The sequence below is a fragment of the Hypanus sabinus genome, chromosome 7 (assembly GCF_030144855.1).
Source record: "Hypanus sabinus isolate sHypSab1 chromosome 7, sHypSab1.hap1, whole genome shotgun sequence".
NCBI classification, from domain to species: domain Eukaryota; kingdom Metazoa; phylum Chordata; class Chondrichthyes; order Myliobatiformes; family Dasyatidae; genus Hypanus; species Hypanus sabinus.
In genome coordinates, this window is record NC_082712.1 from 173,107,746 (window position 1) to 173,127,194 (window position 19,449).

General features: G+C 40.6%; 1 protein-coding gene across 9 annotated transcripts in view; it reads left to right on the top strand.

Annotated features, from left to right (window-relative positions):
* Positions 1–19,449, top strand: part of LOC132397404 (doublecortin domain-containing protein 1-like) — a 544,514-nt gene that overhangs the window by 429,306 nt on the left and 95,759 nt on the right. For all 9 annotated transcript variants that reach the window (XM_059976139.1, XM_059976134.1, XM_059976131.1 and 6 more), the window contains 8 exons: positions 2,186–2,308; positions 4,914–5,013; positions 6,694–6,829; positions 9,459–9,636; positions 11,276–11,431; positions 13,061–13,264; positions 14,649–14,763; positions 18,988–19,158. In XM_059976139.1, the coding sequence (XP_059832122.1) occupies positions 2,186–2,308; positions 4,914–5,013; positions 6,694–6,829; positions 9,459–9,636; positions 11,276–11,431; positions 13,061–13,264; positions 14,649–14,763; positions 18,988–19,158 (1,183 nt within the window). The remainder of the gene's footprint in view (positions 1–2,185; positions 2,309–4,913; positions 5,014–6,693; positions 6,830–9,458; positions 9,637–11,275; positions 11,432–13,060; positions 13,265–14,648; positions 14,764–18,987; positions 19,159–19,449) is intronic.

The following is a 19,449-nucleotide window of genomic DNA, read 5'->3' on the forward strand; positions in this document are numbered from 1 at the left end:
GAACTGCCAACCACCTCTGATGAGCCCCATCTGTCCAAAGCGACTAGTTTTAAGGTGGTAGTAACCCGACTTTGCCCCTTCTCCAGTCAGTAGAAACAGTTCTGCTGGGCTTAGTAGCTAAGCTATGTGTGAAGACCAGGAGCTGGACTATTTGAGGTGCACACCATTGGGAGCACTTAATTGGTCCTGGGAGCTTATCCTCATGATCACTCCCAGCTATAATAGCCTTAAAAATCCATAAAATATAATATAAACTACAATAAGAAATATATAGATATATATATAAATTAATTAAATAAATGCAAAAAGAGAACAAGAATACTGAGGTAGTGTTCATGGGTTGATTCATTGTTCATTCAGAAATCTGAAGAATAGATTGATATAATAGAATAGAAATTCATCTTTGTTTATTTGGATGAAAGCTCTGAAGTACCATATTTGTACCATATGTAACTGCTGTTTTCAAGACAGAATTACTTCAAATAACTGAAGACATCCTACCATTCAAATATCTCTGATGGAGAGCATTAATTCTGTATAAATGTACAACTCAGTGCATAACGAGGCAAGATAGGGGACTGAACCTTGTTGAAGAGATGTGTCCAATGTGCATCCCTCAGGACATCCTGGATGTCTGCCTGTCCTAACTGTAAACTGCATCCCTTGAGTCACCATGGAGCCCAGCAGTGCAACAGAAAGGAAGTAGATGCTCTTTGCATCCATTCCACCAGTTTATCGTGGAATGGGTGCAAAGTTCCACACACAGCAAGGTAGCATAGTGGTTAGCGTAACACTTTACCGGTGTCAGTAACTAGAGTTCAATTCTCATCGTTGCATACAAGAAGTTTGTACATTCCCACCCTAACCACTTGAGTTTCCACCAGGTGCTCTGGTTCCTTCCAAAATTTCAAAGATGTACAGGTTAAGAGAATAAATTGTGGTCTTGCTATGTTTGTGTGGAATCGTGCCGTCACTTTCTGTCCCCAGGACAATCTCTGATTGATCACTGATACAAAAACAACACATTTCACTGTATGTCCTTATGTTTTGATATACATGTGACAAATAAAGCAAATCTTTAAACTTTAATCTTTTATGAATGGCTGACCTTCTGGAAAAAGAAAAGTACATCATCTATTTGACTTTAGTTTTCTTTTATTATTTATTAATATTTTTCACATGCATTATTTCAATTTTTATTTAAATGTTTTTAAATTATTTAAACTTAGTTGTAATAGCTTCCATCATTAAGGATCCCATTACCCAGGACATGCCCTCTTATTGCTGCTGTCAAGGAGGAGGTGCAGGAGCTTGACGACCCACACTCAATGTTTTCGAACAGCTTCTACCCCTCTGCCATCAGATTTCTGAATAATCCATGAACACAAGATCATTAACTCACTAGTTTTGCTCTCTTTCTGGACTACTTATTTAATTTATATATAATGTATATTATTTTCATATTGTAATTTATAGTATATTTTATGGTATATAACAGATTTCACGACAGTTACTCTGCATTTACATTATAATTATTGTTGTTAATATTAAGACTGTGATTTGAGCATCACTGAGCACACCTACAAAGAGCGCTGCCACAAGACATCATCAAGGACCACACCATCCAGGCCATTCCTGCTGTTGCCATTGGCAAGAAGGTACGAGAGCCTTAGGTCTCGCACCACCAGGTTCAGGAACAGTTCTTACTGTTCAAGTATCAGGCTTCTGAACCAGATTGAGTAACTTCACTCATTTCAACACTGAAGTGATTTCACAACCTGTGAACTCACTTTCAACAACTCAAGAAGCAACATTCTCAATATTATTTATTTATTATTATGATGATTTTTGTAATTGCACAATTTGTCTTCTTATGCAGATTGGTTGTCCATCTTTGTTTCTTTCTCTGCACAATTGATTCTATTGTGTTTCTTTGTATCTACAAGAAATGCCCACAAGAAAATGAATCTCAGGTTAGTATATGGCAACATACTGTACCCTGAAGAAGGATCTTGGCCCGAAACGTCGACTGTTCATTCATTTCCATAGAAGCTGCCTGATCTGCTGAGTTCCTCCAGCAGTTTGTGTGTGTTGGACTGTATATATACCTTGATCATAAGTTCATTTTGAACTTTGAAATCAACTTCTTGAGTCTGTATTAAAACAACACTTTTTTTGTTTCTAGCTGTAATTCTGCAAAGAATAAGGTTCAGCAGAGAAGGAGCCATGAATTGCAGATGAGAACAGACACACAAGAGGGCAACACAATCAAAGCACACCAGTTCGAATTTCAGCAGTTCCTAGAGAGGTAACACAGCTCACAAATTTTTATTAAACGGACTTCAGAGATACTCCTTGTGTAAAGGATCTGCTTAAAAATGGGAATTCTTTTTAACATTCACTGACTCATTTTCCCACTATGAAATACCTTATTTGAACAGGGATTAACCTTGGTGAACACATTGGAGGTGTGTGTGTGTGTGTGTGTGTGTGTGTGTGTGTGTGTGTGTGTGTGTGTGTGTGTGTGTGTGTGTGTGTGTGTGTGTGTGTGTGTGTGTGTGTGTGTGTGTGTGTGTGTGTGTTTGAGAGAAGAAAGGGGCTTGTGTTGCTTTTGTTGCTGTGTTCTGTGTTGTTCTGCTGAGCATTGTGGGATTGCTATGATGGCACTGGAATTCATGGCAACACTTGCAGGCTGCCCCAGAAAATCCTTAGGTTGTGTTGGTTGATAACGCAAACAGTGCATGTCACTGCATGTTTCACAGCATGCGTGCTCACCATAGCAACCCAAGCACGACATGCATGTCCACCAGACTACTTTAGAATGACGACAATGTTTAGCAACAACAAGAAAACCACAACAGCAAAGTAATCAAATAAATAAATCTGAATCTATGTTGATGCTAGAAGCGGGGTGACACTGGCAGGCTGCCCCCAGCATAATCCTCGGAATCTATTGTTCCTTGACACAAAATGATGCATTTCACTCTATTTTGATGCTTTGGTGCACCTGTGACAAACGAAGCTAATCTATCCTTAATCTTTAATTCAGAAGCCAATGGACCATCCCTTAGGGTGGCATGGTCATGTGTTTAGTTAGTACAGCTGCCTCAAACTTCCCATAATCCAGGTTCTACCCTCACCTATAGAGTGGAGTTTGCAGGTATTCTCCATGACAGCATGGGTTCCTCCCACATCTCAAAGCCATGCCAGTTGATAGATTAATTGGCCACTGTGCATTGCCCCTTGTGCAGGTGAGGGATTAGGGAATCAGGATAGATTTTGGGATTGTATGAGGGAATAGAATATTAGGAAGAGGCAGAGGATTGGGAATTATGGGATTATGCTGAAACCTGGCATTAACTTGAACAGCCAAATGGCATCCCCCTAAATCATATGAATTCCAAATATAACCAAAACCAAGTAGTATTTACAGTCAAAACTCCTGTTTGCCATGCATTCTGAATTTTGAGGTCACAAAATGAAAAAATTTCTCCTCAAATGAAATTTCAGGCTTAAAAAAATTACCTTCCCTTATCCAATATTCCTGGTACCGATACCAAATAGAAAACTACTCCACCAGGTGAGGTGTGTGTTTGAACTGTAATGGTAAGATGACTTTTAAAGGTGAAAGTGCTATCAAAGCTTATACTTTAGCTGTTTCAGGAACAGCTTCTTCCCTTCCACCATCAGATTTGTGAAAGGACAATGAACTCATGAACACTACCTCACTTTGTTTGCTCACTTTTTGCATTACTGATTTAATTTAATTTTATATATTTAAATGTATATTTTTTCTTATTGTAATTTATTTGTTTTTATGTATTGCACTGTACTGCTGTCACCAAACAACAAATTTCATGACATATGTCTGAGATATTAAACCTGATTCTAATAGAGCCGAATTGTAAGACTAGATTGCACAGAACAGGATTGTATTCTCTTGAATACAAAACATTGAATAGACAATTAATCAAAGTGCTTAAAATGATAAAAGGTTTTGAAAGCAACGAGGAACTATGATGAGGAAATTGATTAAAAGAGCATAATTAAAGATGAAGTATTTGGCCTTCTTGGAGGGATGCCTGGAAGTCCTTGTCCATACAAAGTCAGGAAATCTTCCTCCTCAGATGACAGAATTTTTGGTTGCAAGTGGTTAGTGATGAGTAACCAATGTGGACAAATACAGCTATTATATATCAGGGGTTCACAACTTTTTTTATGCCATGGGCCCCTATCATTAACCAGGGTATCTGTGAACCATAGGTTGGGAACCCCTGTTGTAAATGAATGGCAAAGGATGCTACTTAAGTAATGTAGTTGTACAAAGTTTGATGAGGGAATACCATGTAAAATAATCTACTTCCCTTTCTCCTGCAGTTTACTCTCTTTTCCTATGCGATTCCTTCTTCAGCCCTTTACCTTTACCACGTATCACCTCCCAGCTTCTCATTTCATCACCTCTCCCCCACCCACCCACCTTCACCCTCACCTGGACTCACCTATCACCTGCCAGCATGTACTTCTTCCCCTTCCCCCACCTTCTTATTTCGGTGCTTTCCCCATCCCCATCCTTCCTGATGAAGGGTCTCCATGCAAATTCTTGACCATTATTTGCTCCACATAGATGCTGCCTGACCTGCTGAGTTTCTCCAGCATTTTGTGTGAGTCGTTAATGTGGAACAATTGGCAGCATTTGTTATTTTGGAGGGGATTATTTTCTCCAAACCTTGTGGGAGCATTTATTGGCTAAAGGAAGCCCATGATAGTCAACTGAGGGATCAGATATTGAAGCCACACACCCAATGCTGCTGGATCTGAAGATGATATTTTTGATAAGGTTCTTAAGAACTCAACAATAAGTCAAGTGATATACTGTATAGAATAAATGAATCTGAACCTGAATCTTACTCCAGGTGCACCTCAGTGCTAGGCCTACCTTTTGCAGCCCGCCGACTGTTTGATGAAAGTGGACAGGAGTGGAGTCTTCTGACAGACCTTCAGAGGGATCAGTTGGTAAGTTTGTTTAGTGGAGGGAACATAACAGCATAAGACCATAAACCATAAGAGGAGAATTCGGCCAGTCAGCCCAATGAGTCTGTTCCACCATGCTATTATTTATTATCCCTCTCAACCGATTCTCCTGCCTTCTCCCGGGAACATTTGATGCCCTGACTAAAGCATCTATCACCATCTGCATTTAAGTATACCCAATGACTTGGCCTCCACGGCCACCTGTGGCAATGAATTCCACAAATTCGCCACTCTTCATCAAAATAAATTCCTCCTCATCTCTGTTCTAAAGGGATGTCTTTCAATTCTGAAGCTGTGCTCTTGACTCATCCACCATAGGAAACACCCTCTCCACATCCACTTTATCCAGGTCTTTCAATGCTGGATGGGTTTCAATGAGATCTCCCCTCACTCTTATAAACTCCAGCAAGTACAGGCCCAGAGCCATCAAATTCTCCTCATTCACCTTTTCACTCCCAGGATCATTCTCATCAACCTCCTCTAGACCCTCTCCAATGCCAGCACATCTTTTCTTAGATAAGGGGCCCAGAACTGCTCACAGTACTCCCAGCAGTCTGACCAATGCCTTATAAAACCTCAAAATTACATACTTGCTTTTATATTCTTATACAGGAGAAAATCATTCAAATTCTCCGCCAGTTCCGTAAATAAAGTTATTATCCCTTGTCCTTCATAATCTTAACTTCCCAAGGGAACATTAACTTTGCTGTTGGAAGGAGTGTGAGGAGGTGGTGTTGGTGAGGGATTGGGATGGCAGAAGAGGGTAAGAGTTCAACACATCTGCCACTCTCTTCACAAAAGGGGAGTTTCTGATTTCCCTTCTAAGTGACCTAATCATAATCTCATGCACTAAACTCAGCAGGCCGGGCAGCATCTATGGAGTGGAACAAACAGTCAATATTTTGGGCTGAGGCCTTTCATTAGGTTCCATCCATCGATGCTGCCTGACTTCCTGAATTCCTCTTGCATTTTGTGTCAGTCATTCAAAGTTTCCAGCATCTGCAGAATATCTTGTGTTTATTTATAATCTCATCTTGCTTTTCCGTTGATACTCATAACAGAGGAGGTGGATAAATTGTCTATGCTTCTCAGTGTGCTGGTAAAGCAGCTAAAATAATCAAAGATTATTCATTCTTCATTCTTCATTCCTTCATTCAAACCTTCTTTATTCTTTCCAGTCCCCATCAGGCAGAAGATGCAAAATCCTGATTCTCTGCAAAATGCAAAGTCCTTTAGGGCTCACACCACCAGGTTCAGGAGCAGTATTACCCGTTACCCTTCAGACTCCTGAATCATCAAGGATAAATTCACTCACCTTGACACTAAACTGGTTCCTCAAACTATGGACTCACATTTAAGGACTTCACAACTCATGCTTTCAGTGTTTATTTATTTATCTATCTATCCATTTATTGATTGAGTATTTATTGATTGATAAATAAATCAATCTATCTGTCTATCTATCTATTTGCACATTGGTTGTCAGTTGTTTTGTGTAGTTTTTCTTTGATTCTATTATATTCTATTGTTCTATTGTGAATGCCTGAAAGAAAATGAATCTCAGAGTAGTACGTAGAGACATATACAGTACGTACTTTGATAATAAATTTACTTTGAGCTTTGAGTGCTCCCGATGGCTTAATCCAGCCTGTTGTGTTTTAGGTGTACGTGTCTTGTGGGGAGGCTTGGATAGATCCAAAGGTAATCTCTGTGGAACAAAAGAAGCGTCTCTGCCTTGCAAGCCTGACCACTGATGTTGCGATGATCCACACTTATTGTGCCACGTGTGATCCACAAGGTAACAGACTGGTTTAAGTCTCTCTTCTGAAATGAGAATAAGCGAACACACAAATTATTATCAGTAGGAAGAGACTCCACCCCTTGATGGGGGTTTGCCTTTCACAAGATCATAGCTGATCTGATTCCAACAGCCTTCCAAAGTTCAAAGTAAACTTGTTATCAAAGTGCATATATGTCACTATATACAACCCCAGGATTCATTTTCTTGCAGGCATTCATAGTAAATACAAAGAAGCACAATAGAATCAATTAAAAATCACATATGAGGCCTAAAATAACAATGCACAGAGGACGACAAACTGTATAAATAGAAAAAGAAGAAAACAAACAAAATAATAATAAATAAGCAATAAAAAACTAGAATATGAGATGAAGAGTCCTTGAAAGTGAATCCATAGATTGTGGGAACATTACAATGATGGGGCAAGTGAAGCTGAGTGAAATTATCCCATCTGGTTCAGGAGCCTGATGATTGAAGGGTAATAACTGCTCCTGAACCTGGTAATGTGAGTCCTGAGGCTTCTGTTCTTTCTTCTTGATGGCAGCAGTGAGGAGAGCATGTTCTCTCATCTACACTAAAAAAAAACTTTCATTTTGGTGCTTATCATCTATTACTACTTTCAAAATATTCAATGTCTCTGTTTTGAATAAAAGAGGTCCAAAGACTCATAATCCTGAGGGAGAAATGCTCTTCTCACCTATAACTTAAATGAATGCCTCTTTATCTTTTGACAACACCCCTCAGGATCTTTAATAGTTCAATTAAGACTTCTTCTCGCTCTTCTAGACAGCAGTGAATACAAGCCTAGACTGACCAAATTTCCTTATTAGGTTATGCCATCAATATATAGAATGGTGCCGGAAGAAGGTCAGCAATATCGTGAAGTTTCCGACCCACCCCGCTCATGGACTGTTTGTTCCACTTCCATTAGGGACGAGGTTACACTGCATCCATACCAGGACCACCAGACTCAAAAACAGTTACTTCCCCCAGCACCTCCACTCATTAGCCCACCCCACCACCCTCCACCACTACATTCACATCAGCATCTCCTCTCCAAAACCCCTCAGTACCTTTTACCCTCCCTTTTCTCCCTCACTGTCACTTTACACTTGCCCTCCACACCCTCATACCCACATTAACACATGTCCTGCTGCTACTTAAAAAAGTTCCTCTTGCCGAGTCACTTTGTCACTTCATTGTTTCCTGTCAGAGTCACTCAAAGTACAGATACTCCTGCACCTAGCGTCACTTTATGTATATACAATCAGTCTATGCATATATAAGCTAAACTTATGTATATATGGCTGCACTCAAAACACTTACATGTACATTGTACTTAATGGGATTGCTTTTATATTTGCATATTATTATGCTCTTTATGCGTGCTGTGTTTTTTTATGCTGCATCAGATCCTGAGTAACATTTTGTTCTTTACATTCATGTACTGCAAATCCAAGATTCAACATTGTTTAATGTCATTTCCAGAACACAAATGTAAAGGAGAGCAAAATTATTGTTACTCCAGATCCTATGAAGCACAAAAAAAGCACAAAAGATTAAGGACATAATAGTAATGTTTAATAACACCAAAATATAAATACATAAGCTAGCTTATATACATAGATTGATTGTATGTCCAGAAAGTGACACTAGGCTGTGCATAAGGTGACTGACAGGAAATAATAAAGTAGTGGCAGAGGTGTTTATCAGTCTTACTGTTTAGTGGAAGTAACTGTTTTAGAGCCTGGTGGTCCTGGTGTGGATGGTATGTAGCCTCCTTCCTGATTTGAGTGGGACAAACAGTCCATGAGTAGTGGGGGGTGGATGGGATCCTTCATGATGTTACTGCCCCTTTTCTGTATATATATCTCTCCTTGATTACTGTAAAATGAAAATACATAAACAATCTTGAATCTTGACTGTCTAAATAAAGAGAATGAAGCCGTACACAGTACTTCATATGTGGCCACACCAATGCCCCACTTAACTGCAGCGCAATATTAGTATTTTGAATGAGGGGGGAATCTCATTGCGATCCCTCAAATGTTGAAAGGCCTATATAGAGTGAAAATGGAGAGGGTGTTTCCAGTAGCAGAGAAGTCTAGGACCAGACAGCTCAGCCTTAGAATAGACTGATGTCCCTTTAGGACAGAGACGAGGAGGAATTTCTTTAGCCAGAGAGTGGTGAATCTGTGGAATTCATTGCCACAGACAGCTGTGGATGCCAGTTCATTGGGTATATTTAAAGCAGAGGTTGATGTGTTCTTGATTAGTCAGGGTGTCAATGGCTATGGGGAGAAGGCAGGAGAATGGTATCGGTTTGGTTAATAGATCAACCATGGTGGAATGGTGAAACAGACTCAATGGACTGAAAGGCCCAATTCTCCCCAATATTCTAACCATCCGCTCATTATTCCATGGTGTGGTGGGACCTCTCTATGTGTAAATTTGCTACTGTAGTTCATAGTTTAGTCATAACTCTCCAATAGTACTTCAGTTCTTTTGGGACTCTGTAAGGTTAAAGAAGTGAATGGATATTTTAGAAAATGGAAAATATAAGTGACTTCAAAAAATAGTACAAGTTGTGCCAAGATGCTAACATATTTTTATTTTTGCCACACAGGTCTGGTCCTTGAGGTTGTGGGTAACGTCGTTGCTGGAGCCAGATTGGCATTAGCTGAATGTGCTGTCCCCACTGATTGTGAAGATGTCTGCTGTGAATCTGATAAACCAGACCAAACTTGCTCTCTAACAACTGATGAAGGCCTTAGCAGGGATGAAAGCCTCTTTCATGACTTACTGTAAGAAACTGAAGTCATTCTGCTTAAAACTCTGCTCTGTTTAAATTGTATTAGGCAATTGTTTAAGCAAGGATGTGCTGACATTAGAAAGGGTTCAAAGGAGGTTCATGAGAATGATTCCAGCATTGACAAGGCTATCATACCAGCAGCGATTGAAGGCTCTGGGTCTGTACTTGCTGATATTTAGAAGAATGAAGGGGGATCTGTTTGAACCCAATTGAAAGTTGAAAGGTCTTGATAGAGTTGATGTGGTGAGGATGTTTCCAATGGTGGGGGAGTGTAGGACCAATGGGCACTGCCTCAGAATAGAGGGACATCAAGTTAGATTGGAGAAGAGAAGGAATTCATTTAAACAGAGTGGTGAATCTGTGGAATTCATTGCCATGGGTGGCTGTGGAGGCCAAATCATTGGGTATACTTAAGGCAGAAGTTGATAGGGATACGTGGAGAAAGCAGGAGATTGGCACTGAAAGGGAAATAGATCAGCCATGAAGAAATGGCAGGGAAGACTCAATGGGCCAAATGACCTTATTCTGCTCCTATATCTTATGAGTTGTAAAGACTGCTTGAAAGTTTGTCCGTAGGCTGTGGAATATGTTCAGAGTTGTGGTGAGTAAAGCTATCCACACTGCTTCAAGAGCCTGATACATGTAGGATAATAACTGTTCCCGAACTTGGTGCTGTGGGACCTAAGTTCCCCCTATCTCCTGCCCAATGGTAGTAGCAAGAAGAGAGCATGGTCTGGGTGGTGGGGGTTCAAGACATTTCAAAGAGAGCAACAAGGAATGGTCCAATAATTGTATTCTTGTGAGTCTATCATTAGTAGTAAGGAAGTCAGGATCTAATTGGAGATGGGTAATATGACAATATTATTGTAAGGTCCAGATAGTGTGGACGTAGAGAGGATGTTTTCTGTCGTGGGGAGTCTAGGCAGAGGGCACAGCCTTAAAATACAAGGATATCACTTTAGAACAGGGATGAGGAGGAATTTCTTTAGTCAGAGGGTAGTGAATCTGTGAAATTCATTGTCACATAAGGCAATGGAAGCCAAGTCATTGGGTAAATGTAAAGTGAAAGTTGATAGGTTCTTGATTAGTAAGTCTGTTAAAGGTTATGGGAAGAAGGCAGGAGAATGGGGTTGAGAGGGATAATAAATCAGCCATGATGGAATGGTGGAGCAGACTCAATGGGCTGAATGGACTAATTCTGCTCCAATGTCTTGTGGTCTTTTGGACTTAGTCAAGGGTAAATCCCGTATGACTAATTTCACAGGTTTTTTTTGAAGTGGTGACAAAGCTGAGGGCAATGATTTACATGGTATTCAGTAAGATCTTTGGCAATGCCCCATGTGCGTGACTGGTCCTGTTAGAGGAACTCAACTGGTTGAGCAGTATCTGTGGAGGAAAAGGTATTTCGGGTCAAAATCCTGAAGGGAATGGAAGGATGTGGGTCAGGCACAGGCAGATAGGTTTAGTTTAATATGGCAACAAGGTCAGCACGATATTGTTGGCCAGAAGACCTTTTCCTGAGCTGTGTTCTATGTTCAGATCCACTACAGGCCATGGTGGAAATGTTGCCCCATGATGAAGTGAGCTTTTGCATGAACTAGTCAGTCACGCTTATCTGTATTGCTTTTCAGAGACGCACATGCCAGGGCACATCTTATTCTTGATGCTCAGCCTCCCAAAGGACTTTATCCATGGGAGAGAAATTCAAGAGCATTTGATAATGATGAAGTCACAGAGCAGGAAGATGGGAGGTCATATACAAGCATGAATCAATACAATAAATACAGGTGAAGCCCAACATTATTTTTATTTATTCAGAAGATATTGACTAACGACACCAAGATCTATTGCTATACCATTAATTGTCCTTTTAGCTGTTAGAGGTAGCCAGTTTGTTAGGTGCGCCTAAGGAGTCTTTGTAAGTTGCCACATTGATTCTATAACATGGAAAAATCCTGAGAAAAAGTCTCTGGCTGTCCACTTGATCTATGCCATTTATCATCTTGTACACCTTTATCAAGTCATCTCTCATCTTCCTTCTCTCACTAAACCTATTCTCATCAGACACATTCTCTAATCCTGGCAGCAACCTGGTAAATCTCCTCTGCACCCCCTCTAAAATTTCCACGCCCTTCTCTATAATGAGAACTGAATACAATATTCCAAGTGTGGTCTAACTAGGATTTTATGGAGCTGCAGCATTTCATTGTGGCTTTCGAATTCAATCCCCCAACTAATGATGTCCAACATACCACATGCCTTCTTAACCACCCTCTCAACAGTGAATCTCAGAATCAGAATCAGGTTTAATATCACAGACAAATGTCATGAACTTTGTTGTTTGGCAACAGCAGTACAGTCCAGTACATAAAAATGCTATAAATTAAAATGAGAAATATAAATGTATGTAAAATTAAATAAACAGTGCAAAACGAGAGCAAAAATAGTGAGCAAACACAAGGAAATCTGCAGATGCTGGAAATTCAAACAACACACACAAAATGCTGGTGGAACACAGCAGGCCAGGCAGCATCTATAAGGAAAAGCACTGTCAACGTTTTGGGCCGAGACCCTTTGTCAGGAATATCGTATTCAGTCCTGATGAAGGATCTCAGCCTGAAACGTTGACAGTGCTTCTCCTTATAGATGTTGCCTGGCCTGCTGTGTTCCACCAGCATTTTGTGTGTGTTGTGCAAAAATAGTGAGGTACTTTTCATGGGTTAATTGTCCAATCAAAAATCTGATGGTGGAAGTTAAGAAGCTGTTCCAGATACCTCGAGTGTGCGTCTTCAGGCTCCTGTACCTCCTCCTTGATGATAGTAATAAGAAGAGGGCATGTTCTGGCTGATGAGGGTTCTTAATGGCAGCTGCTGCCTTTTAAAGATGCCCTTGATGGTGGGGATGTTAGTACCTATGATGGAGCTGTCTGAGTTTACAGCCCTCTGCAGTTTTTTCCAATTTTGTGCAATGAACCTCCATTCTAGACAGTGATGCTACCAATCAGAATGCTCTCCATGGTACATCTGTAGAAATTTGCTAGAATGTTTGGTGACATACCAAATCTCCTCAAACTCCCAAGTAAACATGACTGCTGGTGTGGCTTCTTTGCAATTAGGCCCAGGATAGATCTTCAGAGATATTGATGCCCAGGAACTTGAAACTGCTCACCCTTTCCTCTGATGGTCCCTCAGTGAGGACTGTTGTGTGTTCCCTTGACTTCCCTTCTTCTGGAATTTCCTCTTCCAGACAGATGTAGAGAGTGCATCACTAAACATATTCAAGGCTGACTATACCTAAAGTAATGTATTTTTGGAGTGGGGGAGGGGGTCAGGCTGGAAATTGGAATCAGATTAGACATAATCCTATTGACAGGCAGAGCAAAACATGTTCTAATATCTGGTTAACTTTCACCTCAGACCCCAAATAAAATCTCTTAAACCACCACAAAAAGTACATCAGCAGCAATTTCAGTTCCAAGATGGATATATTGTCAACTGTAGCTGCCCCTGGCTCGTTGTGGGAGTTCCTGAGACGAGTGCACACCCAGGGATGGAGGTGATACTGGTGGAGAGGAAAGCTGATGACGTCTTTCAGCAATGGAAATTAAAAGAGGAAAACAGGTAAAAAAAAAGCACCTAAACACCCTGACATAGAAATTTAAATGCATAGTGCATTATTTTTGCAGGCTACATTCAAGAACTTCTTTTAGATCCTAATCGTTAAATGGATGTGAGTCTTTGGACATGATTCACTTTTGTACATTTTTCCATCTTGAATATGATGCATGCACATGCAGAGGCCATTGGGGAGAATCAATTACCCTAGGTTAAACACACTGATGGAGATTCAAGCCCTGCTTTGGTTTTATAAACGATGGACACTCATTTACCTGGTATTCTGCTGTAAGTTCATCTGTAAGTTCTTTTACTTCTGCCATTACACCACAGGTGTTTAGAACAGCAACAAAGTCATTTTTCTCTGACCGAGTTCATGGCTTCCTTCAACATGTCAGCAGCCTCCTTTTGGTTTACTGTCAGTAGGAAAACATTACACTGGTTTCTTATTTTGCCATAGTGTGTTTTCATTTGATTTTGAAATTTTCAAGTTAAAGCATGACTGACAACAAAAACACCTTCCCAAATTCTGCTAATTCAGATTTTACGATTAAGATTTTTTTATTATTAGCTTTGTCACATGTAGATCAAATCATAAAATGTACAGCGAAAGGCGTCATTTAGGTTAAACCAAATCATCATGGATTGTGCTGGGCAGCCCACCAGTGTCACCACTCTTCCAGCACCATCATGGCATGCCCACAACTCACAAACCCTAGCTGTGCATCTTTAGAATGTGGGAGGAAGCCAACAGTCATGGGAGAATGTACACACTCCTTACAGACACTGGTGGGAACTGAACCCCGCTCTTACAGCTGGCTCAGCGTAGCATTGCGCTAATCACTACACTACTGTACTGTACAGGTCAGGATGTTGAACAAACTGTCTCGATAATTCAGAGATATCCGTTCATTTATTCTGTGCCATGTTGTACGATGTGGGCGATCATGGCCTTCCCTGACTATGATTGTTCTTGGCAAATTTTTCTTCAGAAGTGGTTTACCATTGTCTTCATCTGGGCAGTGTCTCTACAAGACAGTTGACCCCAGCCATTATCAATACTTTTCAGAGATTGTCTGCCTGTTGTCAGTGGTCACATAACCAAGATTTGTAACATGCACCAGATGTTCATACGACCATCAACCACCTGCTCCCATGGTTTCACGTAACCCTGATCATGGGGATAAGCAGGTGCTACACCTTGCCCGAGGGTGACCTGCAGGCTACCAACGGGAAGGAGTGTCTGGCATCTCCTTTGGTAGGGATGCATCTCCATGCTGTTAGCCAGTACATACAATAGACTTGTTAAAACTCTTCAAAGTTCTTGTGAAATTAAAGCCTTGGCTTTCTTTGAAGGTCATCTAAACCACTTTGCATTGTCAATCAACAGGACCTTACACTTAATGGGGAATCCTGACCTTGTACTTACAGTCTCAATGCCTCAAATTAACACTGGCAATAGCAGGAGTGTGATGGAGTTTCAAGGACGTCCAGTTATCCTTCAGGTTGGCAATGTTTCCATTCTTCTGCTTACAAATCAATTCTTGTCTAAGCTGTGTAATTCTAATGAAACATTGGAATATAGAACAGTACAGTATAGTAACTGGGCCTTTGGCCCTCAGTAGGTAGAAATATTTTGCAAAGATTAGCTTTATTTGTCACATGTACATTGAAACACCCAGGGAAATGCATTGTTTGCATCATTAAATAAGGATTGCGGTCTTCGTAGTCAGTCCAAGGAGTGTGCTGGGAGCATCTCCCAATTCTTGCCATGCTTCTGGCACCAACATAGTATGTCCACAACTTACTACCCCTAACCTCTTACGTCTTTAGAATGTGAGAAGAAACCAGAGCACCAAGAGTAAACCCACACAATCATGGAGAGAACGTATAACATCCTTACAGATAGCTGCAGGAATTGAACCCCAGTCATTGGTATTTCAACATGTTGTGCTAACCACTACTCTACTGCACAGTTCCCTCATATTAGCCATTTGCACCATGGGAAAAAGTCTCCAGCTAGCCACTCGATCTATGCCTCTTATTATCTTACACACCTTTATCAAGTCATCCCTCATCTTCCTTTGCTCAAAAAAGAAAAGCCCTAGCTTGCTCAACATATCTTCATAAGGCATGTTCTCTAGTCAAGGCAGCATCCTGATAAATCTTCTCTGCACCCTCTATAAAGCTTCGACATCTTTCCAATAATAATGTCACAATGATGACTACTGACTACGATGACCGCAATCCTTATTTAATGATGCAAACAATGCATTTCCCTGGGTGTTTCCATGTACATGTGAAAAATAAAGCTAATCTTTGCAAAATATTTCTACCTACTGAGGGCCAAAGGCCCAGTGATTGGCAACTAAATATTCCTGGATTTAGTTGCTTCAGGTGTGATAGAGTAGGAGGGGCTAGAGGAGGAGGTGTTGCATTGCTTGTCCGAGAAAATCTTATGGCGGTGCTTTGGAAGGATAGATTAGAGAGCTCCTCTAGGGAGGCTATTTGGGTGGAATTGAGGAATGGGAAAGGTGTAGTAACACTGATAGGAGTGTATTATAGGCCACCTAATGGGGAGCGTGAGTTGGAAGAGCAAATGTGTAAGGAGATAGCAGATATTTGTAGTAAACACAAGGTGGTGATTGTGGGAGATTTTAATTTTCCACACGTAGATTGGGAAGCTCATTCTGTAAAAGGGCTGGATGGTTTAGAGTTTGTGAAATATGTGCAGGATAGTTTTTTGCAACAATACATAGAAGTACCGACTAGAGATGGGGCAGTGTTGGATCTCCTGTTAGGGAATGCGATAGGTCAGCTGACAGATGTATGTGTTGGGGAGCGCTTCAGGTCCAGTGATCACAATAGCATTAGCTTCAATATAATTATGGAGAAGGACAGGACTGGACCTAGAGTTGAGATTTTTGATTGGAGAAAGGCTAACTTTGAGGAGATGCGAAGGGATTTAGAGAGAGTGGATTGGGTCAACTTGTTTTATGGGAAGGATGTAATAGAGAAATGTAGGTCATTTAAGGGTGAAATTATGAGGGTACAGAATCTTTATGTTCCTGTTAGATTGAAAGGAAAGGTTAAAGGTTTGAAAGCACCATGGTTTTCAAGGGATAATAGAAACTTCGTTCAGAAAAAGAGGGATGTCTACAATAGATATAGGCAGGATGGAGTAAAGGAATTGCTCGAGGAATATAAAGAATGTAAAAGGAATCTTAAGAAAGAGATTAGAAAAGCTAAAAGAAGATACGAGGTTGGTTTGGCAAATAAGGTGAAAGTAAATCCAAAAGGTTTCTACAGTTATATTAAAAGCAAGAGGATAGTGAGGGATAAAATTGGTCCCTTAGAGAATCAGGGTGGTCAGCTATGTGTGGAGCCGAGGGAGATGGGAGAGATTTTGAACGATTTCTTCTCTTCGGTATTCACTAAGGAGAAGGATATTGAATTGTGTAAGGTGTGGGAAACAAGTAAGGAAGTTATGAAACCTATGACAATTAAAGAGGTGGAAGTACTGGCGCTTTTAAGAAATTTAAAAGTGGATAAATCTCTGGGTCCTGACAGGATATTCCCCAGGACCTTGAGGGAAGTTTGTGTAGAGATAGCAGGAGCTCTGACGGAGATCTTTCAGATGTCATTAGAAATGGGGATTGTGCCAGAGGATTGGCGTATTGCTCATGTGGTTCCATTGTTTAAAAAGGGTTCTAGAAGTAAGCCTAGCAATTATAGACCTGTCAGTTTGACATCAGTGGTGGGTAAATTAATGGAAAGTATTCTTAGAGATAGTATTTATAATTATCTGGATAGACAGGATCTGATTAGTAGCCAGCATGGATTTGTGCGTGGAAGGTCATGTTTGATAAACCTTATTGAATTTTTTGAAGAAGTTACGAGGAATGTTGACGAGGGTAAGGCAGTGGATGTAGTCTATATGGACTTCAGCAAGGCCTTTGACAAAGTTCCACATGGAAGGTTAGTTAAGAAGGTTCAGTCGTTAGGTATTAATGTTGGAGTAATAAAATGGATTCAACAGTGGCTAGATGGGAGATGCCAGAGAGTAGTGGTGGATAATTGTTTATCGGGATGGAGGCTGGTGACTAGCGGGGTGCTTCAGGGATCTGTTTTGGGCCCAATGTTGTTTGTAATATACATAAAAGATCTGGATGATGGTGTGGTAAATTGGATTAGTAAGTATGCCGATGATACTAAGGTAGGAGGTGTTGTGGATAATGAGGTGGGTTTTCAAAGCTTGCAGGGAGATTTATGCCAGTTAGAAGAATGGGCTGAACGTTGGCAGATGGATAATCCAAATAGAACATACAGGGTAAGTGGTAGGGCATTGAGGAATGCAATGGAACAGAGAGATCTAGGAATAACAGTGCATAGTTCCCTGAAGATGGAGTCTCATGTAGATAGGGTGGTGAAGAAGGCTTTTGGAACACTGGCCTTTATAAATCAGAGCATTGAGTACAGAAGTTGGGATGTAATGTTAAAATTGTACAAGGCATTGGTAAGGCCAAATTTGGAATATTGTGTACAGTTCTGGTCACTGAATTATAGGAAAGATATCAATAAATTAGAGAGAGTGCAGAGACGATTTATTAGGATGTTACCTGGGTTTCAGCACTTAAGTTACAGAGAAAGGTTGAACAAGTTAGGTCTCTATTCATTGGAGCGTAGAAGGTTGAGGGGGGATTTGATCGAGATATTTAAAATTTTGAGAGGGATAGATAGAGTTGACATGAATAGGCTGTCTCCATTGAGAGTAGGGGAGATTCAAATGAGAGGATGTGATTTGAGAGTTAGGGGGCAAAAGTTTAAGGGAAACACGAGGGGGTATTTCTTTACTCAGAGAGTGATAGCTGTGTGGAATGAGCTTCCTGTAGAAGTAGTAGAGGCCAGTTCAGTTGTGTCATTTAACATAAAATTGGATAGGTATATGGACAGGAAAGGAGTGGAGGGTTATGGGCTGAGTGCAGGTAGGTGGGACTAGGTGAGATTAAGAGTTCGGCATAGACTAGGAGGGCCGAGATGGCCTGTTTCTGTGTTGTGATTGTTATATGGTTTATATGGTCACCAGAACTGAACATAATATTCCAAGTGTGGTTGAACCAGGGTTTTATAGAGCTGCAATATTACCTCATGGCTCTTGAACTTATAAAGTTCAAGATGTTCGAAGTTCAAGTTCAAAAACACACATAAAATGCTGGAGGAACTCTGTAGGTCATTCAGCATCTATAGAGGGGAATACAGAGCCAATGTTTCAGGCTGAGACCCTTTATCAGGGCATCAGGGTCTTGGCCCGAAATGCCAAATTTTTATTCATCTCAAAAGATATTGCCTAACCTGCTGAGTTCCTCCAGCATTTTGTGTGTGTTACTCTAGATTTCCAGCATCTGCAGAATCTCCTGTGTTTACTAAGTTCAAAATTCTTCAATGCAAGTGGCACATGTGATGATTAAATAAATAAATCTGACTGATGTGAAGCAAAGCTCACAGAGATAATGAAGCAGCACTCGATTGTAATATCAGTCTCACAAAGTGATGGAGTCTCAGGAATGGAGCTTGAACCTACCATCTTCTGACTCACTCGCAAAGTGACACCTACTGTATCCTGAGGAGAAACATTCCCTTTTATCTTGAAATATTATATTCTGTAAAAATAGTCATAAGCGATCATCTTTACCTGTATTTATGTTACTGCAATCTAATATCTCAAACAGATCTACAAGGAATACAGTAATGGGGCGGCCAATCAGAAATGGTCCTGGGAGCCAAAGATGAAAATACTGTGTGCTTTTTCTACTTCTATCTTGGACAATGAAGTCACAGCAGCAAACCATGCCAATATCTGCACCTTCTGTATCTGCAGAACTCAGGAAACGGACCAACCTGTAAGTGATTCATCAGGCATTCTTCATTATAATTTTATAGATTGAAGCTGATCTTCAGCTTGACTTGCATTCCCAGTTTGATGAATACTTGGAGACCGATTCCACTTTAAATCTGCATTCACTGGAATTCAGCTTCAGTTTATTTCTGCCGTTCAGAGGGTGAAGAGTTCCTGTGGATCACCAGGAATGTGGAGCTAAGTTACAATTAGATCTGATGTCTTCATTTTAAATGGTGGAGCAGGTTCAATGAGCTGAGTAACCTACTCCAGCCCCCAGTTCAGTTGCTTGCCT